A 25,147-nucleotide genomic window follows, 5' to 3' on the forward strand; every position below is an offset into this window, starting at 1 on the left:
TGTATTTAATTGTAGGTATTTGTAGTTAATTAATTTAATTTATTTATTGATAGTGTAGTGTTAGGTTTAATTGTAACTTAGGTTAGGATTTATTTTACAGGTAATTTTGTATTTCTTTTAGCTAGGTAGTTATTAAATAGTTAATAACTATTTAATAACTATTCTAACTAGCTAAAATAAATACAAAGTTACCTGTAAAATAAATATAAATCCTAAAATAGCTACAATGTAATTATTAATTACATTGTAGCTATCTTAGGGTTTATTTTACAGGTAAGTATTTAGTTTTAAATAGGAATAATTTATTAAAGTATAGTGTAGTGTTAGGTGTAATTGTAACTTAGGTTAGTTTTTATTTTACAGGTAAATTTCTCTTTATTTTAGCTAGGTAGCTATTAAATAGTTAATAACTATTTAATAGCTATTGTACCTAGTTAAAATAAATTGAAAGTTGCCTGTAAAATAAAAATAAATCCTAAAATAGCTATATTAGGGTTTATTTTAAAGGTAAGTATTTAGTTTTAAATAGGATTAACTTAGTTAATAAGAGAAATATTATTTAGATTTATTTAATTTATATTTAAGTTAGGGGGGTGTTAGGGTTAGGTTTAGGGGTTAATAATTTTATTACAGTGGCGGCGGTGTAGTGGGGGGGCAGGATAGGGGTTAATAAATTTATTATAGGTGGCGACGGTGTAGGGGGGGCAGATTAGGGGTTAATAAGTTTAATATAGGTTGCGGCGGTTTAGGGGTTAAGCTATTTATTTAGTTGCGGCGAGGTCCGGGATCAGCAGGATAGGGGTTAATAACTTTATTATAGGTGGCGACGGTATAGGGGGGGCAGGATAGGGGTTAATAGGTATCATGTAGGTGGCGGCGGGGTCTGGGAGCGGCGGTTTAGGGGTTAATACATATATTATAGTTGCGCCGGTGACCGGGAGCGGCAGTTTAGGGGTTAACATATTTATTATAGCTTGCGGTGGGCTCCGGGAGTGGCGGTTTAGGGGTTAATCAGTTTATTAGAGTGGCGGTGGGCTCCTGGAGCAGCGGTTTAGGGGGTAATACATTTATTTAGTTGCGGCGGTGTAGGGGGGAAAGATTAGGGGTGTTTAAACTCGGGGTACATGTTAGGGTGTTAGGTGTAGACAGCTCCCATAGGAATCAATGGGATATCTGGCAGCAGCGAACATGAACTTTCGCTATGGTCAGACTCCCATTGATTCCTATGGGATCCGCCGCCTCCAGGGCGGCGGATTGAAAATCAGGTACGCTGGGCCGGAAAAGTGCCGAGCGTATCTGCTAGTTTTTTGATAACTAGCAAAAGTAGTTAGATTGTGCTGCACTTGTGTGCGGAACATCTGTAGTGATGTAAGAATCGATCTGTGTCGGACTGAGTCCGGCGGATCGAAGCTTACGTCACAAAATTCTACTTTTGCCAGTCTCTAGCCTTTGATAACTAAGGCGAATCAGCCTCGCCACAAATACGCTGCGGAACTCCAGCGTATTTGAGGTTGACGGCTTGATAACTACCCCCCATAGTCTTTTGACTAAAATATCATTTTAGTTTTAGTTGTATTTTAGTCATCAGAATTTCTTTAGTTTTATAGTCATTTTAGTCTAGTTTTAGTCGACGAAATTAACACTGCGCCAGACTTAACTCAAACCACAACACTAAATTTTAAATTTAGCAAGAGGGTACATTCAACTTTCACTCCTAGTTGGGAGTGTGGTCTTGGCAAAATTACAGATATTAAACAGGTGCGTACATAATTCGGCTATACCTATTTTCTCTTCTTCTGTACCCGTCTTTGGGTACTTGTATTTTCTCCTTCTCCTTTTTTCTTTTCTTTTCTTTTCCCTTCCTCCTTAACCTCCCCAGGTTAACAAAATGACATAAAACCTACGATGTGGAGGTCACCTTTTTCTTTGATGTTATTGTTGTTTATAAAGTTTAAAAATTTTTTTACTGACAATGTTGGATTACTATAAGGAGCTGCGTCTCCCATATTGTATCACGCATATTTTTCCAATAAAGTCGGTTTGAAAAAAAAAAAAATTGCAACAAACACAACGTAAATACATTAAAATAAAGTGTCAGACTCATATATACTGTATACTATCTAATCAAATTATTCATATAAATAATAAAACAAAAAAGTTATAAAGGTTAAAAAGTATATGGTCTATGGCAAGGTATTTGAATGGAAAGGGCTATAATGTATATATACATACTCTACATATACATGTCTAAATATGTGTATGTATGTATGTATATATGCATATGTATATATGTGTATTCTTGTGTATTTGTATTTATTTATGTATATATATATATATATTTATATATATACATACACATAATAGCCTAGATTTACGAGTGAGAGGAGTGTAAGTGTGATTGCGCAATTGCAGTGTTCTTTACGCTCAAATCTATATTACAGGTGGCATTCTGTTAAAATTACTGCAAATTTGTTTGCATGAACTCACTGTAATTTAAGCTCCCCATATTTTCTATGGGTAGCGTTGAGCAGTAATGTGTGCTCGTATTACAAGTTGAAAGTAAATGTGAGTTTGTCTGGATAAAACTGTTGCTCTAAGCTTTTACACTAAAAGCCCTTAAACCCCCCAAACCCACACATCGCATAGTCCCGACTACACCAATAACCCCTAAACCACCCCCCCACATTGCAAAGTCTTCACTACACTATTAACTCCTAAACTGCGACCCCCCCAACACAAAGTAACCTACTAACATCTAAATACTCTAACCTAACACCTCCTAAGTTAACCCAAAATAGACTAACGAAACCTTTACAAAAAAAACTACCTACCTAACCTTACCGTTAAAAAAACAAAAAACTACTATTACTGTTAAAAAAACAACTACCATTACAGTTTAGGGGTTAATTGTGTAGTCGGGACTTTGCAATTAGAGTAGGAGTCTGATTGCGATTCCATTGACTTCTATGGAAAAATAGGTTATCGCACGCACAATATTGTAGTTCGGATTTTTACGCTTGTCGTGTTAGCATAGGTGCAATAACTTTTTACTTTCAACTTTCTTTCAACTCCTAATACCAGCTCAACACAAAAAGCGCAAAATGTTTACTTCTAGCGCAGTTTAGTGCTCTAGCGAAAGTGATCCACTTGTAATCTAGCCCAATGTGTTTTTATATATATATATATCTGTATATACATATACCTACATATATTCATATTATATACAGTGTGTGTATATATATATATATATATATATATATATATATTATATGAGCGCTAACCTGTACGCTTTAAAAGTTTACTTCTGGCAGTGTTTTCACATAAGTGAAATCGCTAAATAGTGTGCCACTTGCAATCTGACCCATAATATCCATATCTATTCTTATTAATGACTGTGGTATGCTACAATACATTAAAAATATAGATATTCACAGATTCTTTTTTGGAAATCTGTTTCCAGTGAAAATGAAATAATATCTCTTAAACTCACCTTACTTTTGTACTCATGAACTTTACCTATTCCTAAACACTCTCTATCCCCCCTGCAGCTCGTCTCAAAAGCAGTCTCACTACTGCAAATCCATATCTCATCTCATGTCACTCTCCCTCTTGCTTTTACTTACTGCTGGCGACATCTCCCCTAATCCTGGTCCCCAACCACTGCCAAGCCGTGCACATCCATGTGTACTGTCCCATAGACTCAGAAAGCAAAACTCTGCAAACCTTACTCACATTCCTCTTGCATCAAAAGCCACTACCCCTTTCACTTGCACACTCTGGAACTCATGCTCTGTTTGCAACAAGCTCACTTATATACATGACCTCTTCATCTCCCGCTCCCTCAACCTTCTGGCCCTAACAGAAACCTGGTTCTCTCCCCTAGACACAGCATGCACTGCTGCTGTCACATGGGGGTCTCCACTTCAGCCACACTCCTAGGTCTGGTAATAGACAAGGAGGTGGTGTAGGTATTTTACTTTCCTCTCGTTGCACCTTTCAACAAATACATCCCATCTCTTCCCTCATATTTCTCTCATTCGAAACCCACATGATTAGCTTATTCTCCCCTCTCTCTGTACGTGTTGCAGTCATATACCGACCACCTGGCTCCTCAACTCAATTTCTAGATCACTTGGCTGCCTGGCTACCTTATTTCCTTTCCTCAGACACCCCAATTCTTGGTGACCTCCAACATCCCTCTTGACAATCCCACTGCCTCATCTGCAAGACAACTTCTGCAACTCACTTCCTCTTTCGGTCTGTCACAATAGACTGATTCTCCCACTCACAAAGACGGTCACTCTCTTGACCTGATCTTTAGCTATCGATGCACTCTCTCAAACTTCACAAACTCCCCCTTTCCTCTTTCTGACCACCATCTCCTTCCTTGCAACATACCATCCCTTCCTTCAACTCTCCCTCCTTCTATTCCTCACACTAAACTTCACAGAAACATTATGTCTTTAGATCAGCAACAGCTTGCTAATTTCCTCAAACCTCTCCTCTCATCCTTCTCCTCCTTTTCCTGCCCTGAACAATCTATCTGCCATTATAGTTCCACCCTTATATCCCTCCTTGACAATCTCGCTCCTCTTACCATTGCTCAGAAATCACACACTCATCCTCAGCCCTGGCATACTCCTCTGACACACTACCTACACAAATGTTCCCGTACTGCTGAACGGCACTGGAGAAAATCTCTGAGTTCAGCTGATTTTCTTCATTTCAAATTCATCTTGAACTCTTACTATTCTTCCCTTATTCTCCATAAGCAACACTACTTCTCTACTCTTATCTCTAATCTTTCTTCAAACCCAAAACATCTGTTCTCCACTTTCAATACTCTTCTCCGCCCTCCCCCACCTCCTAATACAACTTCTCTGTCAGCTCAAGACTTTGCCAGCCACTTCAATAACAAAATTGACCTCATCAGAAATTAAATCAGCTCTCAACATAATTCCATTCTCTCCCCCCTCAAATGCTCTCACTCACCCACAACCCACATAACCTTAGCTCATTCTCCCCCTGTTACTGAGGACGAAGTTTCAGCACTTATACTGCGCTCTCACCTCACTACCTGTCCCCTTGACCCTATCCCCTCACAGCTGCTCCCCTCTCTCTCTGCTACCCTTACCCCTATACTAACACACATTTTCAACCTCTCCCTCAGCAACGGTATATTTCCCTCATCGCTGAAACATGCACTGGTCACACCTATCCTCAAAAAACCTTCCCTTGATCCTACCTCCCCATCCAACTACCGCCCTATTTCCCTCCTCCCTCTTGCCTCAAAGCTTCTAGAAAAACTAGTATATGCACGCCTATCCCATTTCCTTACGTTAAACTCCCTTCTTGACCCACTGCAATCTGGATTTCGTCCTCATCACTCCAAGAGACAGCTATTGTTAAGGTTACCAACAACCTACTTACAGCAAAATCAAAAGGCCACTTCTCTCTGCTTATCCTCCTTGATCTGTCCGCAGCCTTTGACACTGTTGACCACCCTCTTTTGCTTTAAACCCTCCAATCCTTCGGCATCTGTGACAAAGCCCTTTCGTGGCTCTCTTCCTACCTGTCAAACCGTACCTTCAGTGTAGCCTTCTCTGGGGCCTCCTCTGCCCCGTCACCACTTTCTGTCAGAGTACCGCAAGGCTCTGTCCTCGGTCCCCTTCTCTTCTCAATCTACACGTCATCACTAGGTTCCCTAATAAAGTCCCATGGTTCGAAAAATGTAAAAAAAGTGATCATCAAAAAATAAATATATAAATATATATAAAAATATATAAAATCCAAAAATGTAAGGAATGCATGACAGGAAATAGTGCTGCCATCTAGTGCTCCTGCTAATGAGCACTAGATGGATTGTTGCAAAACTGCTGCTATATAGTTCTGCAGAGTAGACACATGTACACTCCTGAACTTACTTTCCTGCTTTTCAACAAGGGATAACAAGAAATTAAAGAAAATTTGATAATAGAAGTACATTGAAAAGTTGTTTAAAATTGTATGTTCTTTCTAAATCCTGAAAGAAAAAATATGGGTTTTATGTCCCTTTAAATATAATGTGACTGGATTCCTAAAAAGTTGTGGTTAGCAAAATGTTAATAAAGATTATCAAATATGTTATAAAAATAAATATTGCTTAAAATGCTACGGTATATGGGAAGGCAAATGTCCAAAAGAGTAACCACTATGGGCCGGATTAGAGATAAATTGTAGTGCAGACTTAACAAGGGGCTAAACTCTCTACATTTGCTAAAAAAAAATGAGTGCAACCTGGAAGTCCCAGAGTAATGAGAGAGGCCTCCCATAAAGCTCTCTGCTCAGATGAGATGATCTAAAATGATCCTCTGTCACTGTGAGATCTCTTACAAGTTTCTAGAAAAGCATTTGAGATGATCTCATTTGAGCGTGAGCTTTAGACCATCAGGCCCTATGAAATAATTAATGCTAAGAGGAAAAGACAAAGGACTATGAAAAATGAATTATTGAGTATTTCATTTTACATCTAAAAATATCTTAAGCATTCAAATTTTCACTTTAGGAATTTCTACAAACTATATCTGCAAAGTCACTGAAAACAGCAATAGAAGAAGGTTTAAAGAAAAAGAGTTTAACACTTCTTAAGACTTATGGAAGTGTCACAATAAAAGTCTGGGATGGTCATTATTTCGATGATGAACACTATGCTTTACCAGTAAGTATATTATCTGTTAACAATACAAGGTCATTTAACAATAGTGTATTAAAAGTATGGTGTACTGTAAAATAGTTTCCTTTAACATGTTCCCAGTAATCTATTGTACCTGCTGGAGTGTATTAAATTACATATAGCTCATTTACCTTGATTTTGTCATATGAAATAGCTGATTTACCTGTTGAAACTTCCACCCATACTAAAAAATTAAATGTCGCAATAATGACTACAGAAAACCTATAGAAATAAGAGGCATCAGAAATCAACCTCCCAGTGGGCGAGATTTGGAGTGACCAGCCCTTTTGAAATGTTGTTCCCTCACCAGCTTTGAACACAATTATCTCTATACTGTCCTTTTATGACTGGAAGCACTAAAGAAGTTCCATGTGGAAAAGCAAAAGTCCACAATTTTTGTACTTTTAGAAAAACATTTGTTTAACACTGCATTTGTTTTTAATACTAATGGGTAATTTGAATATTACAAATGCCACTTATAATATTGCACTTGCATGTTTATGCAAGTATTGGCCTCCACGTATTTGAAAGCAATCCACAGGTCCATGTCTTCTGGGTTGGCTGGACAGACATCCTATACTAAAAAGGAAATAGTTTTCTTAACTAAAAAAATAAATAAAAATCAGACATAAATAGTCGTGTGGCCTCTGTTTGACTCTGCAAGCACTAAGCAAATAGGCCAGCGGGAAAGTAGGAAGTGCAAGGCGTTAGATGGGGCGACACTGCTGACAAGTTTCAGGTAAACAATGATAATTTGCTGAATCAAGTCAAGCCATTATTTATAGACAGATGTTCCTAATAATATTTCTACCTTAGATTGCTATAAATACAGGTCTGTAAATAACCATCAAGTCACCCTTTATTGTGAATACAAACGTCCTACCGCTAGCTTAGTATATTTACACACCTAAAGGAATATTAAACCCACATTTTTTTATTTCATGATTCAGATAGAGCATGCAATTTTAAGCAACTTTCTAATGTACTCCTATTATTAATTTGTCTTTGTTCTCTTGGTATCTTTATTTAAAAAGCAGGAATGTAAGCTTATGAGCTGGACAATTTTTGGTTCAACACCCTGGATATCGCTTGCTGATTGGGGTCTGCATTTAGCCACCAATCAGCAAGTGCTACCCAGGCGCTGAACCAAAAATGGGCTGGATCCTACACTTATATTTCTGCTTTTTCAAATAAAGATACAAAGAGAATGAAGAAAAGTTGATAATAGGAGTAAATTAGAAAGTTGCTCAAAATTGCATGCTCTATCAGAATCATGAAAAAAAAATGGGTTTCATATCCCTTTAATAAAATGTATGCTTCCCCAAAGCTACATAAGACCATTACATGATACTGCAATATACTAATTACTATAGATTACTTTCCATTGCATGGAATCAGGTTGGTTAAATGGTTCTGTTTTAATTAGGTCATCAACGATCTTCTGACAGTTGACAAAATTAAGAAATTTCTCAGCACCCAGACTAGTAAAAAAGGCAAGGAAATGTCAATGTTAGTTTTGCAAAGCCTTGATAAAAAGAAACAGAAACTGCAAAGAAATAATCCAGAATATCAACAACATCAACATTTTTATGAAGAGGCAATGGCAGATGCATTTTACAATCTTATCGTAAGTATGGAAATATGAGAAATGATATATGCGCAGTATGCTTTTGTCTTCACCATATCTTTCTGCAGAGTAGTCATTGTACAAAAAGACATTGCAAATGCAATTTGTGAAACAGGTACATTTAAAGTGAAGATTGTCCTTGAATTTAAAGTGATTGATTTTACAGGGAAGGGTCCTTATTTGTAGTATAGTTCAATGATTATTCTTAAAAAATTCTAATCAAATATTAGATATTTTCAGCTAACACCACCTTTAAATTACAAGAACATTGAACACAAACCATGATTTTACATTAAAATGTGTTTATCATGGCCCTATATCTACTTTTATCAAATTCATTATAGTGCTTATAGTGGAATGAGCCTACATTTACTATGTTTTTTTTTCTTTTCAGTATAGGATTTAATTAACATAAAATATAGTAATGTTACAATGCATGTTATTATTTTTAAACTCAGAAAATGATTGCTGTATGCTGTTTTTCAGTGCAAACCCTAATTTGATATACTCATGTATGGTTAGTGCTATATTGATCAGCTTTCAAAAACACACTTTTTCTGGGCCAAACATCTTTTTTTTAAAAAAGAACTAATTTCCTTCAATTTTGTAGAAACTGCTAATCCCTGCAGAGATACCAGATTGCAGTTAAATGGGTCATTGTAATCCACAGTCATCAGCTCAAGAATAAAATAGAGCATTCATTAAAACTCTGGTAGTATGTTTTGTATAGCTGTAAGATAGCACATAGCAGATATTTTACCTAAATTAACATAAAAATGTGTTCTTTATTAACAGAACATTTTATATTGTGGCCCCACAACCAGGGCAGCCACCAAAAAAGTTATAAGTGAATCTACTGCAGCCACTGATTAATATATGATTGGCTAATCTCAGTGTTGAGTAAATATAAATGTAAAAGAAGCACCTATAGCAGCACTCGCTTATAGAGAGTATGAAGTGGTAGGGACCCCTATAATTTAAAATGTAACTTTTAATAATGATCAAAAAAATATAAAAATCCATAGGAGACGGATAACATAGACAACATATAGGGGTCAATTTATTAATGTGCGAGCGGACATGATACGATGTAGCGTATCATGTCCGCCGCACATCGATAAATCCCAACAGCATACGCTGTCGGCATTTATCATTGCACCAGCAGATCTTGTGAACTGCTGGTGCAAAGCCGCCCCCTGCAGATTCACAGCCAATCGGCCGCTAGCAGGGAGTGTCAATCGGGTTGATTTCTGTCCGCCGCCTCAGAGCAGGGGGACAAGTTATGGAGCAGCAGTTTTTAGACCGCTGCTTTATAACTTCTGTTTCCGGTGAGCCAGCCTCGCCGGAAACACGGGGCATCAAACTCCATACAGAGCTTGATAAATTGACCCCATAGTGTTAAAAACGGCACTGATGGACACCTACAAATAACAACCAGGAAATGGTAATACTACTAGTAATTAGATGCTGGGATAAATATAGGAACCCCCAATACTGTATATGCACATATAATTATCTATATTGAAGGGGACACTATCCAAAACACAAATGAGAGGTGTAGAAACCCCAATGGAGGTGCCTATAAATGGACCCTGAGTAAATGGCCTAATCAGAGTGTGGAACAATTTTCACACAAACGGATATACTAAGCTGTATGTGCAGTTAAACTACTAAATCAGAAGGGACACTGTCCCAAATACATATAAAGAGAACCCAGGGTCAGACCCAGAATAAATAGCCTAATCTGAGTGTGGAACATATTTCACACAAACGGAAAATACTAGTATAACAGTAAATAATATGTTAGGGAAATACCCACAACAAATAGTAACATAAGTTATTAGTATTAATATTTGGCTAAGTTAACAAATGTATGTGGAACAAATTTCACACATAGAGATTGCAGGTGGCGGTCGCCTGATGTACATTTCTCCGTAGCTTTTTCAAAGGCTCCTTTAACTGCACATACAGCTTAGTATATCCGTTTGTGTAAAAATTGTTCCACACTCGTATTAGGCCATTTACTCAGGGTCCATTTATAGGCACCCCCCATTGGGGTTACTATCCCTCTCATTTGTGTTTTGGACAGTGTCCCCTCCAATATAGATAATTATATGTGCATATACAGTATTGGGGGTTCCTATATTTAACACTATATGTTGTCTATGTTATCCGTCTCCTTCGGATTTTAATATTTTTTTGATCATTATTAAAAGTTACATTTTAAATGATAGGGGTCCCTACCACTTCATACTCTCTATAAGCGAGTGCTGCTATAGGTGCTTCTTTTACATGTATATTTACTCATTACTTTTGGCACTCAGCACTCTCCATAAACTTTTTTTTGTGGATTTATATATAATATTTGTGTTACACACACTCTCCTCTTTTCCACTGATCTCAGTGTTGTGTGGGTGCTATCATGGACACCCTGGGCGCACTTCTTTTATTGTTATAAAAAAACTCTGGGAGACTCTGGTCTAATAGTTAAAAAATAAACAAACTCATTTGGTGATAATGAGTAGTTTTTTTGTTTCTATAAATGTTTCCTTAATTGAAAATCAGCTCTGTACTCCCCTCATAAAGCAGTGTGTATCTATATCTAGAAAAATACTTAATGAACAAACATTTTTTTCTTCCTTTTTTACTATTAAGCATAGCTCACAACTTAGTTGCAGTTTGTGAGATGACCTTGGTTTGGAAACTCTGTCCCTCCATTTTCTTTATGTCTAAATGTGAATGTCAACGTAACACAACTGCCCTACGGCATTGGATAGACTTTGCAAAATGAGCATGGGTTTAATTAATCAAATTTGTTATATTTTTTGTAAAAATTTTACCTTTTTATCGCTCCGACAATAAGCGCAGCTGTCCCGCCCGCCATTTTCTCTAATTGATTGACAGATGACGATTCTTAAAAGAACTAATCCTTGTTTTCCCCCCTCAATCCCTTTGCATAAACGTCATAGCCCGGGGGGGAAACAAGGATTAGTTCTTTTAAGAATCGTCATCTGTCAATCAATTAGACAAAATGGCGGGCAGGAGAGCTGCGCTTATCGTCGGAGCGCTAAAAAGGTAAAAATTTTACAAAGGGTGGCACGATGGTAGTGAACACTCCACTCTGGTTGCGACCACGGAGCTAAGTGGAGAATCATTTAAGGATCCCTGTAGAGAAGCTGTATGCTCATGTATACCAAGCGACACTGCTGTAGCGAAAATCTCCTTGCCTATCACTACAGATGTTCATTTATGTGAACAAGCATTGCAAACGGACTGGCATGCACCCAAATCCCATCTCATTACTTTGCAGGCTGATGGGCCAGTGTGTGAAGATTTTGGCTCTAAAATATTATGGGGATTACCTCCAGACAACCCACGGAGACGGTCTTTACTATACAGTAGTAGGCATGGGGGTATCGTGTTTCCCACGCAGCTTTTGATGTATATTCCGCCTAGTTGGTCATGCAGACCAGACTCCCTCCCCACGCCAGGTACAGCATCTCAGCTTCAAGTGGCATGTAAAAACTTTCAGTATCTGCTCTCTACTACAATTACCTTCAAAACAGGCATAGGTTAGTCACTCCACACAGACAGACTGTCCACACAAAAAAAAAAGGGGGTTAGCAAATATCGCAAAGACATAGATGTTTATCATGAGCTATATACTCAGTTTCTTCACTATGCTACAGAGAGAGGTGATCAGCCTCCAACACAATTTTTACTCGTGCTTTGTCAGTTAGACACTCTCTACCCACAGAACTCACTCAGTCAATCATTAAATAACTGAATTACCCATCTCTATTTACCCACATCTTGGGACTATTCAAGGAGACTTTGAGACTACAGGGGCACCTGGATGTTTACTAATGATGCCTATAGGCTAATGCATATGTGTCTTCCATATGAACAAGTCCTACCTTGTGGGAGGAAATCTGTAACTTTGGACTAACCTCCTAGTCTAGATCTATAGTCTCCATATATACTGTATACATCTAGGCTGTATTATTTTGCTGGGTCTGTGTTTTGTTTTGAAATTTTCTCTGTTTTTTACCTGTTACCTCAACATGTCATGAGTAAATATTAGCCTAATTGTTTCATGCAACAGATATGTTATACCCACCAACAGTAGCTATCCAGTTACTGTAATCCCACCGCTAAGTAGGCTGCTCCATTGTCTGTGGCCGAGATGATGGAGTGAAGCATGCTTCTTTGTTAAAGTTTGTCCTTATGGAGTAGCTGCCTTTTACTATGCCATTATTCTCTTTTATATTTGTTATCTCCTTGTGTAAGGGTTTACGTTATGTTAGTACTAGTGTGGTAAATATGTGGATTCTCCTTTGTCGGGTTGATTGACACCCCCCTGCTGGCGGCGTGTCTGCAGGGGGCGGCGTTACACCAGCAGCTCTTGTGAGCTGCTGGTGCAATGCTGAATACGTATTCAGCGAGGTCTGGCGGACCTGATCCGCACTGTCGGATCAGGTCCGCCAGACTTTCTTAAATAGGTGCCTGTGTGTTCTCCAAATCCTCGCATCACAGATCAGTCCTAACAGCCAATGTATTTGAGATTTTCTAATATTGCCAATTTAATGCCACTGTTTCTTATTGAGCATTCTTATTGAGCAAGCATAATTTTCTTCCATATTAAGCAAATATATTTTCTTTTCCCATCATTAAGTATATATCACTATGTGTTGAGAGACCATTTTTGAAAATAGCCATATTAAAATGAGGTGTGTTGTATGAGACCCATGAGTGGTCTCCTTTCCACCAGAACACCTTCTATTCTTAAAATCATTTTCTGTTTGTATGAGGTCCAAAAGTGGCCTCCTAAATATCTTAGAAGGTTTACATATTGATGGTCATGTTAATTAAATGTTGTTATGTATGTTTTTTTTCATTCTTATGTTGAATTTTTGTAAACATTTAACATTGTACTGCAATTGACCTTCATTTTGGCACATTGCTTGTATGCCCTATTATAACCTCAATAAAAAAAAAATTAAAATTTTTTTTTTTTTTTTACAAACTACTGAAATATAACAAATTTGATAAATTAAACCCAGGCTCATTTTGCAAAGTCTATCCAATGCCGTGGGGCAGTTGCGTTAAGTTGACATTCACTTTAAGCTTGCAAACAACACCCACAGACTGTCCTAACCAATATGGAGACCGCCCAACTTCATCCAGGCCAGTCTGTTCCACCCTTTGGTTATAAGAATTCCCCTCTTTAGGGGCGAGATTACATATGCGGCGCGGCGCCCATAATTTGACCTCGCACATCGGGTAAATCACATATACGGCACCTAACACCTCCTAAGTTAACCTCAATAACATACATTAAAAAAAGACTATCTAACAAATAAATAAAAAAATCCTATCTTAAAATTAAAAAAAATAAATCCAATTACATAAAAAAAAAACTAAGGAGGCGTGTCCGAACAGCGATCCTGAGTGGTCACACTCTCTAAGAGCTCTGGCTGAACTACCGTCATTTCGCCGATTTCTGGAGACATCCTACAGAGATCTTACTCTAACCACTTATCATACTTCTACACAAGCTGGTGGTACACTGATTATCTAATTTTTCACTGTATTTTTGAAACCTGAGCCCTATATCGGATGACAAAGGCTTAAGGCGGCGTCCAAACATAGGCAAAGCCACCCCCTAAGAACGCAGAGGTAAACTGTTCTAATTGAACATTCTAGTACTGAACCTGTAATATTGAATACACCCAAACACCTTTAAGAGCAAAAAAAGGTCTATGAGGCATCTAATCCACAGGGGTAAAAGAATCACCTGTATATCTAATAAGAATATAATTAAGATGGCCACCACATGGGAAATAAACCTACAACAATGATTCAACCAACGATTTGAGAAGCTGGAGAAAATCATATACCAGCTACTTGACAAAGCACCACTAGATTTTATGCTGTGCCGCTATCCTACAAATAACTCCAAACTTCCAAGCACCGGTACCTCAGGTCGCAGTCTCCATAGAAGATACTCATGCTACAAAGAAAAGCAACACTACAGACCGTCCGATAACTGCCTCCTATCTACCACTAGAGCTGCAGCTTAAAGCGAGGTCTCCTGCAGAGTCCAGCTCCACTCCAGCGGCCATCTTACAATCAGCCGTAAAACAACTACACTAGGAGGAATGACATCCGTCCACTATGCAGCTGTATCTTTACTCTACTAGACCATCAACCACAACTCAGCAAGCAAGACAGGTCTCGCAGCAAAAGATAACTCAGAGGGGGCTCAGGGGGGACCCCCAGATAACTGATGATATTGTGAGACAGAGATTCTTATCCTACGACAACACCCCAGTTAGCATTTACAATGATGATCCTAGCACATGCAGTGCAATCTCTATTCCATCCATATGATATGTTACAGCTCCTGAATCCTCTAAAGATCCCGTCCTCCTGCGCAACACTGAGACTCTTGCTTTCTTGGTCTGATATAGCTAAACCATTGCAAGGAGACATTTACATACAGAGAGAACTCACACAGCCTGCGACTGAGCCCAGAGGAATACGTTTACACCAGTACTTTTCTAGACACTACAGCATTGTCTTATATAATGACTTCTGGACTGTCCGGTTTTAATAGTTTAGTTTCCATAAATGTTATCATTGTAAGTGTGACCTTGAATACCACATTTCATTTGTATCCAACTGTACTGGGCTATGGTGGTTCCTTATTATCCCCATATAGGAATATTTTGGGAACCATTTAGAAGTATCCTGTTTGCTTATATACAGTTAGCTGGACAACAGAGAGTCCTGCTCCACTAGGGTGCACCACGCTTGTGAGTAGCCATTCATCACATTCATAATACCATTTGTTGTGATGGTACTAGGCCATTTCAGATTAATCCCAATCATCAGGATTTTGATCATCCTCTGACAGAGAGCTGCCTTTTCATTAGGATCGTTTATTGACTTTTGTATGATTTGTTTTGGTCTTATGTGTGTTTTTTCTATTTTTTGTATATTTTACTTTTTATAGAGCGCCCCCTAAAGGAGTTTTGTATATGTACATCTATTCCTTCTTTCTTGCATAAATGTTATCAAACCAACCAATGGAACAGCCAATAGAATGCAAGCTCAATCCTATTGGCTGATTGGATCAGCCAATAGGATTGAACTTCAATCCTATTGGCTGATTGCATCAGCCAATAGGATTTTTTCTACCTTAATTCTGATTGGCTGATAGAATTCTATCAGCTAATCGGAATCTAAGGGACGCCATCTTGGATGACGTCACTTAAAGGAACTGTCATTCAGTAAGAAGACTCCGGATGAAGAGGATGCTCTGCGTCGGATGGATGAAGATAGAAGATGCCGTCTGGATGAAGACTTCTGTCCGTCTGGAGGACCACTTCGCTCGGCTTGGATGAAAACTTCTCCCGCCTTCGTTGAGGATTTCGGCCCGGTTGGATGAAGACTTCTGCCGCTTCCTTGACAATGGATGTCCGGTCTTCAGAACAGTAAGTCGATCTTCAGGGGGTTAGTGTTAGGTTTTCTCTTGTTAAGTGTATCCAGTCCACGGATCATCCATTACTTATGGAATATATTCTCCTTCCCAACAGGAAGCTGCAAGAGTCCACCCACAGCAAAGCTGCTATATAGCTCCTCCCCTAACTGCCATATTCAGTCATTCTCTTGCAAGCCTCAACATAGATAGGAGGTCGTGAGAGTCTGTGGTGCTTTCTACTTAGTTTATTCTTCAATCAAAAGTTTGTTATTTTTAAATGGCACCGGAGTGTGCTGTTTATCTCAGGCAGTATTTGGAAGAAGAATCTGCCTGCGTTTTTCTATGATCTTAGCAGACGTAACTAAGATCCATTTGCTGTTCTCACACATTCTGAGGAGTGAGGTACTTCAGAGGGGGAATGGCGTGCAGGTTTTCCTGCAGATAAGGCATGTGCAGTAAAATATTTTTCTAGGAATGGAATTGACTAAGAAAATACTGCTGATACCGAAGTAATGTAAGTAAAGCCTTAAATGCAGCGATAGCGACTGGTATCAGGCTTATTAATAGAGATACATACTCTTGTAAAAATGTGTTTTAAAACGTTTGCTGGCATGTTTAATAGTTTTTTAACATATGTTTGGTGATAAAACTTATTGGGGCCTAAGTTTTTTCCACATGGCTGGCTTAAATTTTGCATAGAAACAGTTAACTGAAGCTTCCCACTGTTGGCTGTGGCAGTTTGTTGTGTCTGTTTTTAAAAACGTCTATGTCATTTTTTTTATCTGTTTTTTGCATTAATGGGTTAATCATCCATTTGCAAGTGGGTGCAATGCTCTGTTACCTTATTACATGTACTGTAAAAATTTCGTTTGTTTTACTGCCTTTTTTTCACTGTTTTTCAAATTTTGACAAAATTTGTTTCTCTTAAAGGCACAGTAACGTTTTATATATTTGCTTGTTAACTTGATTTAAAGTGTTTTCCAAGCTTACTAGTCTCATTATTAGTCTGTTCTAACATGTCTGACATAGAGGAAGCTCTGTGTTCATTATGTTTTAAAGCCATGGTGGAACCCCATCTTAGAATGTGTACCAGATGTACTGATTTCATGTTAAACAATAAAGATCATTTTTTGTTTTTAAAAACATTATCACCAGAGGATTCTGTCGTGGGGGTAGTTATGCCGACTAACTCTCCCCACGTGTCAGACCTTTTGACTCCCGCTTTAGGGACTCACGCTCAAATGGCGCCAAGTACATCAAGGGCACCCATAGCGTTTCTTTTACCAGGGGATTCTGTCGAGGGGAAAGTTATGCCGACTAACTCTCCCCACGTGTCAGACCCCTCGACTCCCGCTTCAGGGACTCACGCTCAAATGGCGCCAAGTACATCAAGGGCGCCCATAGCGTTTATTTTACAAGACATGGCAAAGGTGGTGAATAATATTCTGGCAGCAGTATTAGTCAGACTACCTGAAATTAAAGGAAAGCAGTTAGCTCTGGGGGTAGATACAGAGCATACAGACGCTTTTAGAACCATGTATGATACTACCTCACAATATGCTTAGTCTGTGGGTGATTTTTTTTTTTTGACTCAGGGAAGATGATTTAACCTGATTCTGATATTTCTACATTTAAAATTTATGCTTGAGAACCTCCACTTGTTGCTCAGGGAGGCTTTGGCTGCTCTGAATGAATGTGTACAATCGCAGGGCCAGAGAAATTGTGTAGACTGGATAAATAATATGCAGTGCCGGTGTGTACTGATGTTTTTCCAATACCTAAAGAGGTTTACTAAAAAAAATTTAATAAGGAATGGGATAGACCAGGTGTGCCGTTCTCTTCCCCTCCTATTTTTTAGAAGAATGTTTTCTAATAGTTACCACCACACGGGACTTCTGGCAGACAGTTCCTAAGGTGGAGAGAAGAGTTTCTACTGTAGCTAAGCGTACCACTACCTCTGACGAGGACAGTTGTGCTTTTTAGATCCAATGGATAAAAAATGTTTATTCAACAGGGTTTTATCCTGCAGCCCCTTGCATACATTGCTTCTGTCACTGCTGCTGCGGCGTTCTGGGTTGAGTCTCTTGATGAGGCTTTACAGTTAAGCGACTCCATTGGATGAATATATTTGACAAGCTTATACTAGCCAATTCCTTTGTTTTCTGATGCCTTGTTCATTTGACTAGACTAACGGGTAAGAATTCTGTTTTTTACTATACTGGCGCGCAGAGCGCTATGGCTTATATCATGGTCAGCTGTCGTGACTTTAATAAATAAGCTACTTAACTTCCCTTCAAGGGGCAGACCCTATTCGGGCCTGGTTTGAAGGAGATTATTGCTTATATCACTGGAGGAAAAGGTCATGCCCTTCCTCAGGATAGGTCCAAATCAAGGGCAAAAAAAAAAAAAAAAAAAAAAAAAGGTCTAATTTTCGTGCCTTTTAAAAACTTCAGGGCAGGTGTGGCATCCTCTTCCTCTAAGGCAAAACAAGAGGGAATTTTTGCTCAGTCCAAGGCGGTCTGGAGACAATCGGACCTGGAACAAAGATAAGCAGGCCAAGGAGCCTGCTGCTGCCTCTAAGGCAGCATGAAGGAACGGACCCCTATCCGGTAACGGATCCTATAGGGGGCAGACTTTCATTCTTCGCCCAGGCGTGGGCAAGAGATGCCCAGGATCCCTAGGCATTGGAATTTATATCCCAGAGATATCTTCTGGATTTCAAAGATTCCCCCCCCCAAAAAAGGGGAGATTTCGCCTTTCACAATTATCTGCAAACCAGATAAAGAAGGAGGCATTCTTACATTGTGTACGAGATCCATCCAGTTCCAAGAGAGGAACAGGGACAGAGTTTTTACTTAAATCTGTTTGTGGTTCCCAAGGAGAGAGAACCTTCAGACCTATTTTGGATCTAAAGATCTTAAACAAATTCCTCAGAATTCCGTCATTTAAGATGGAAACTATTCGTACCATCTTAACTATGATCCAGGAGAGTCAATAGAGGACTACAATGGATTTGAAGGATGCTTATCCTCACATTGTGATGCATAAAGATCACCATCGTTTTTCAGGTTTGCCTTTCTAGACAGGCATTACCAGTTTGTAGCTCTTTCCTTTGGGATATCTACAGCCCCAAGAATCTTTATGGAGGTTCTGGGGTCGCTTTGGCGGTCGGGGCATAGAAGTGGCCCCTTATTTAGACGACATCCTGATACAGGCGTCAAACATCCAAATTGCCCAGTCTCATACGGACGTAGTACTGGCATTTCTGAGATCACATGGGTGGAAAGTGAACAAGGAAAGAGTTCTCTATCCCCAATCTCAAGGGTTTCCCTCCTAGGGACTCTGATAGATTCTGTAGAAATGAAAATTTACCTGACGGAGTCCAGGTTGTCAAAGTTTCTAAATTTCTGCCGTGTTTTTTCCTCCCATCCGCGCCCTTCGGTGGCTCAGTACATGAATGAAATCGGCTTAATGGTAGCGGCAAGGGACATAGTACCGTTTGCACGTCTACATTTCAGACCGCTGCAACTATGCATGCTCAGTCAGAGGAACGGGGATTACACAGATTTGTCCCCCTGTTAAACCTGGACCAAGAGACCAGAGATTCTCTTCTCTGGTGACTATGTCGGGTCCATCTGTCCAAGGGTATGACCTTCCGCAGGTCAGATGGGACAATTGTTACAATAGATGCCAGCCTTTTAGGTTGGGATGCAGTCTGGAACTCCCTGAAGGCTCAGGGATAGTGGACTTAGGAGGAGACCCTCCTTCTAATAAATATTCTGGAACTGGGAGTGATATTCCATGCTCTTCAGACTTGGCCTCAGTTAGCAACTCTGAGGTACATCATACTCAGTCGGACAATATACACGACTGTGGCTTACATCAGCCATCAAGGGGGAACAGAAGTTCCCTAGCGATGTTAGAAGTCTTACAATAATTCACTGGACAGAGACTCACTCTTGTCTATCAGCTATCCATATCCCAGGTGTTGAGAACTGGGAGGTGGATTTTCTAAGTCGTCAGACTTTTCTTCCGGGGGAGTGGGATTTCCTCCGGAGGTCAAGACCAAGCAGGAGAGGGCTTTGGTGTTTTTGACAGCGCCTGCGTAGCCACACTGGACCTGGTATGCAGATCTGGTGGACATGTCATCCTTTCCATCACAGTCTCTGCTTCTGAGACAGGTCCCTCTACCTCAGGGTCCTTTCAACCATCTAAATAGAATCAATCTGAGATGGACTGCCTGGAGACTGAACGCTTGATGTTATCAAAGCATGGCTTCTCCGAGTCAGTCATTGATACCTTAATACAGACATGAAAGCCTGTCTCTAGGAAAATTGAACATAGATATGGTGTAAATATCTGATTGTTATGAATCCAAGGGTTACTCATGGAGTAAAGTCTGGATTCCCAGGATATTATCTTTTCTCCAAGATGTTTTTGAGAAAAGGGTTGTCAGCTAATTCCTTAAAAGGGGACAGATTTTTACTCTGTCTATTTTTTTGCCCAAGAGTCTGGCAGGTATTCTAGACGTTCAGGCATTTGGTCAGGCTTTGGTTAGATCCAAGCCTGTGTTTAAAACTGTTGCTCCGCCATGGAGCTTAAACCTGATTCTTAAGGTTCTTCAAGAAGTTCCGTTTGAACCTTTTTTGTTCCATAGATATCAATCTTTATCTTGGAAAGTTCCTTTTGGGTAGCTAATTCCTCGACTCGTAGAGTCTCCAAGTTATCTGTGTTACAATGTGATTCTCCTTATCTGGTCCTTCGTACGGATAAGGTAGTCCTGCGTACCAACCTGGGTTTTTTCCTAAGGTGGTATCTAACAAGTACATCACTCAAGAGATAGTTGTTCCATGCTTGTATCCTAATCCTTCCTCAAAGAAGGAACGTCTATTACACAATATTGGACGTGGTTTGTGCTTTAAAGTTTTACTTACAAGCTACTACAGTTTTCATCAAACGTTCACCTTGTTTGTTGTCTATTCTGGACAGAGGAGAGGTCAAAAGACTTCAGCAGCCTCTCTGTCTTTTTGGTTAAAAAGCATAATTCATTTAGCTTATGAGACTGCTGGACAGCAGCCTCCTGAAGGGATTACAGCTCATTCTACTAGAGCTGTGGTTTTCACTTGGGCCTTTTTTAAATGTGGCTTCTGTTGAACAGATTTACAAGACGGAGTCTTGGTCTGCGCTTCATACTTTTCAAATTTAACAAATTTGATACCTTGCTTCTTCGGAGGCTATTTTTGGGAGAAAGGGTTTTTTACAGGCAGTGGTAACTTCCGTTTAAGTACCTGCCTTGTCCCTCCCATCATCCGTGTACTTTAGCTTTGGTATTGGTATTCCATAAGTAATGGATGATCCGTGGACTGGATACACTTAACAAGAGAAAACATAATTTATGCTTACCTGATAAATTTATTTCTCTTGTAGTGTATCCAGTCCACGGCCCGCCCTGTCACTTTAAGGCAGGTAATTTTTTCATTTGAACTACAGTCACCACTGCACCCTATGGTTTTTCCTTTCTCTGCATGTTCTCGGTCGAATGACTGAATATGGCAGTTAGGGGAGGAGCTATATAGCAGCTTTGCTGTGGGTGGACTCTTGCAGCTTCCTGTTGGGAAGGAGAATATATTCCATAAGTAATGGATGATCCGTGGACTGGATACACTACAAGAGAAATAAATTTATCAGGTAAGCATAAATTATGTTTTTTTTAAAGGTGTATTGGGTGGGTTTTATTTTTAGGTTAGGGCTTTGGGCCGCAAAAGAACTAACTGCCCTTTTAAGGGCAATGCCCATCCAAATGCCCTTTTCAAGGCAATGAGGAGTTTAGTTTTTTTTTAGTTAGTATTTTATTTGGGGGGTTGGTTGTGTGGATTGTGGGTTTTACTGTTGTGGGAGTTGTTTGTATTTTTTCTTACAGGTAAAAGAGCTGGGCCTCGATTACATATGCAGCGTCGCCCTCAAAATCCCCCGCCGCCAGATTTTACGCGATTTTGGTATTACATATACGGCATAGCATACAAGTTATGCGCGTATATTTCACACTTCGGACGTATTTTTTTTAGCCATAGACTAACATAGAACAGCCGCTCAAGCCCCTGTTGCTCAGGATATACCTGCTGATGCTATAGTTGCTGCTGAGGTCCCTGGTCATGGTGCTGTAGCCGTCCCTGCTCCTCCTGCTGCTGTCCCTGTTCCTGGTGATGCCCCTGCTGCTGTTGTTGCTGCAACTGGTCATAGGCCAGCAGGGCCTATAAGACGTCAGCATCAGCAGAGGGGAAGAGCAAGGGAAACAAGGATACACAGGGTTAGGGTCACCCTGTTTGAAATGACAGAAGGGGAGGTCAGGGAAAAGTATTGCTTGACTTCTGCAAGCCTCATTGACCTATATGAGGTCTTGAAGGATCATATTGACCCTAAAGCGAATAGGAACCGAGATCTGACTGGTATGCAGAAGTTGTTGTGTGTTGTACACTTCCTGGCATCTGGCTCATTCCAGTGAACAGAGGGCCTTGTGTCTGGCCAGGCGCAGTCCACCTTCTCCAGGCTCCTAGGGGAGGTTTTGACTGCTCTAGATAACCAGACACAGCAATACATTCATTTCCCCAGTACCCCCCAGGAATAGAACAGTCTTAAACAAGGCTTCTATCGACTGGGGGGTAGTCCCAATGTCATGGGGGCAATTGATTGCACACATGTGCGTATCGTGGCCCCACATGAGGAGCCATTCCTCTATATTAACAGGAAAGGGTTTTACTCCTTGAATTGCCAGATGGTCTGCGATACCACTCTGAGATTCACACATGTGTATGCAGGCTTTCTAGGGAGTGCCCATGATTCCTACATCCTGCGCCAGACCTCCTTATTCCAGCTTTTTTAATCTGGAACACTCTCGGAAGGTTGGCTGCTTGGTGAGTATACACTACCATCATTCTTTTTGTATATTTCTACTAAAGGGACACTAAACACAAAATAATTATGTCATGTTTCAGATAGAGAATACAATGTTAAACAACATTACAATTTGCTTCTATTATCTCATTTGATTTATTCATTAGATATCCTTTGTTTAAAAAATAGCAATGCACATAGATGAGCCAATCATATGAGGCATCTATGTGCAGCCACCAATCAGCAGCTAATGAGCATATCTAATATGCTTGTCAGCAAATGATATCAATAGAATGGAGCAAATTACATAATAGAAGTAAATTATAAAGTTGAATAAAATCGCAGGTTCTTTTTAACTCATGAAATAAAAAATGTTTGTTTCGTGTCCCTTTAAAGGGACAGTATACTATAAATAGTTTTTCACTTAAAAGGACATTTTCTTAAAATGGCATGTTCTAACTGAATCATGAAGATAGAATTTTGTCTAGACTAATCCTGGCATAAAAGTAGATTGCTTACAATGCACCAATTTAATGTTTTTGTAAAATATCTCTTTTAAATGAAATCCATCTTATGTCCCTTTAAGCACATGATGAACCTTTAGTAATCATAATACATATGTTACATGACAGGTGACGCAGGGTACGGCTGCAGACCATGGCTGTTAACCCCCTTGGCACACCCCCTTACAGAGCCACAACTCAGGTACCAGGAGGCCCACATACGTACGAGAAATGTGATAGAAAGGAGCTTTGGCTTACTCAAAACTAGATTCAGGTGTCTGGATTTGACAGGTGGAGTTTTACAGTATAACCCCAACAAAGTGTGTTCCATTGTCAATGCATGTTGTATTCTACACAACATTGCTGTGGACACACGTATATTGGGGGGACATAGAATCATACCAAGATCAGCAGGTGGTTCCTGTACCTGAGGATGTGGACAGGGGGACACTGAGGGGGAATGAAGTGAGGGACTTTGTCATCCGTGAATACTTCACCTGTAAGTTACTTGTTCATAAGTACAGTAAACGGTAACATTCACATGTATTATGATGTTTGACTGTACCTCACCAACCATTGCATGTGTATATATCATGTCTTGCAGAATTATATACTGTGGATTTCCACTGCATGTAAGTGAAACTACTACATCCCAAGCCCCTTCACTTAACCACCCTAATTACTGAAAATGTGTCATTTTTTTCATTCATGTTTAGGTCACTATGATTTATTGAATATCATTAAGAAGAATGAAAATAGATGTTTATACCTTATGTTCACACCTTCTGTAAATACATTATTATTTATATATATACCCATGTGTCAATTTATATTGGATGTGAGAAACTTTGATTTACATCTTATAAGTGAATATTACTATATGTACCCTTCATACACAACTATGTGATGTGGTTTATAGAACATGAATATGTCATAAACATGATAATATTACCTTTTTTTGCCATTTCCACACAGGTCTTATTATATGTTTTAACAATATTAGTGTACTAAAACACACCTCACATGGATGTGGATGACAATTATATGGTAAATAACAGAGGACAAGATTTATGGTGAACTATAAGAATATTTATTTCTTTTTTGGCTTCTTGGATGAGAAGGCTGAGGTGACTGTAGTGGATTTCCTTGTTCTCCTGGTTTCAGAAGATTCTGATGTTTCAGCTGGTGTGCTGGCCACAGATGATAGGCTGGAGGCAGTGTCCTGCTGGTGTTTAAAGTGCTCAACCAACACACCCAAGAGTTGATTTTGTTCTCGCCATCTATTGTCCATCTGCATCTGCATATCAGACAGAATTCGCATCATCTGTGACTGGTTTTGAACACTTCCACTTAATGATGCTGCCATGTCCCTCTGCAGCTCTATGCTACATTTGTGGAACCTCTCTTGGCTCCTGAAGAACCTCTCTTGGCTCCTGAAGAACCTCTCTTGGCTCCTGTGGAATCTCTCTTGGCCTCTTTGTCTGCTCTCGGAGCTTGTTATGAGCCTCCTCTGGAGTGCAATGTATTCCTCACCCAGTGGAGAATACAATGCATCCACAGGCTCTTGAGCAGCAGGGCTTCTAGTTGCTTGAGGTGCAGGTTCAGCTGCATCTGCTGGTTCTGGTGGGGCAGGTTCAGCTGCATCTGCTGGTTCTGGTGGGGCAGGTTCAGCTGCATCTGCTGGTTCTGGTGGGGCAGGTTCAGCTGCATCTGATGTTTCTGGTGGGGCAGGTTCAGCTGCATCTGATGTTTCTGGTGGGGCAGGTTCAGCTGCATCTGCTGGTGCTTGAGTACTTTCTGCTATATTTTCAACTTCAGATAGTAGAGCTCGCCCAAGTGATGAGGATGGTGGAACTCGCCCAAATGAGGAGGATGGTGGAACTCAGGGTTGATTGATAGTCCCACTAATGACCAGTGTGTGACCACTC

The 25,147-nt window shown here is 39.8% G+C and overlaps 1 protein-coding gene across 1 annotated transcript in view; it reads left to right on the forward strand.

The window, feature by feature from the left end:
• LOC128651855 (uncharacterized) overlaps positions 1–25,147 on the forward strand; it is a 199,174-nt gene that overhangs the window by 164,903 nt on the left and 9,124 nt on the right. The window contains exons 8-9 of the mRNA XM_053704840.1: positions 6,545–6,697; positions 8,139–8,339. Coding sequence (XP_053560815.1) covers positions 6,545–6,697; positions 8,139–8,339 — 354 coding nt within the window. The remainder of the gene's footprint in view (positions 1–6,544; positions 6,698–8,138; positions 8,340–25,147) is intronic.

This window comes from Bombina bombina, chromosome 3, assembly GCF_027579735.1.
Source record: "Bombina bombina isolate aBomBom1 chromosome 3, aBomBom1.pri, whole genome shotgun sequence".
In the NCBI taxonomy this organism is placed as follows: domain Eukaryota; kingdom Metazoa; phylum Chordata; class Amphibia; order Anura; family Bombinatoridae; genus Bombina; species Bombina bombina.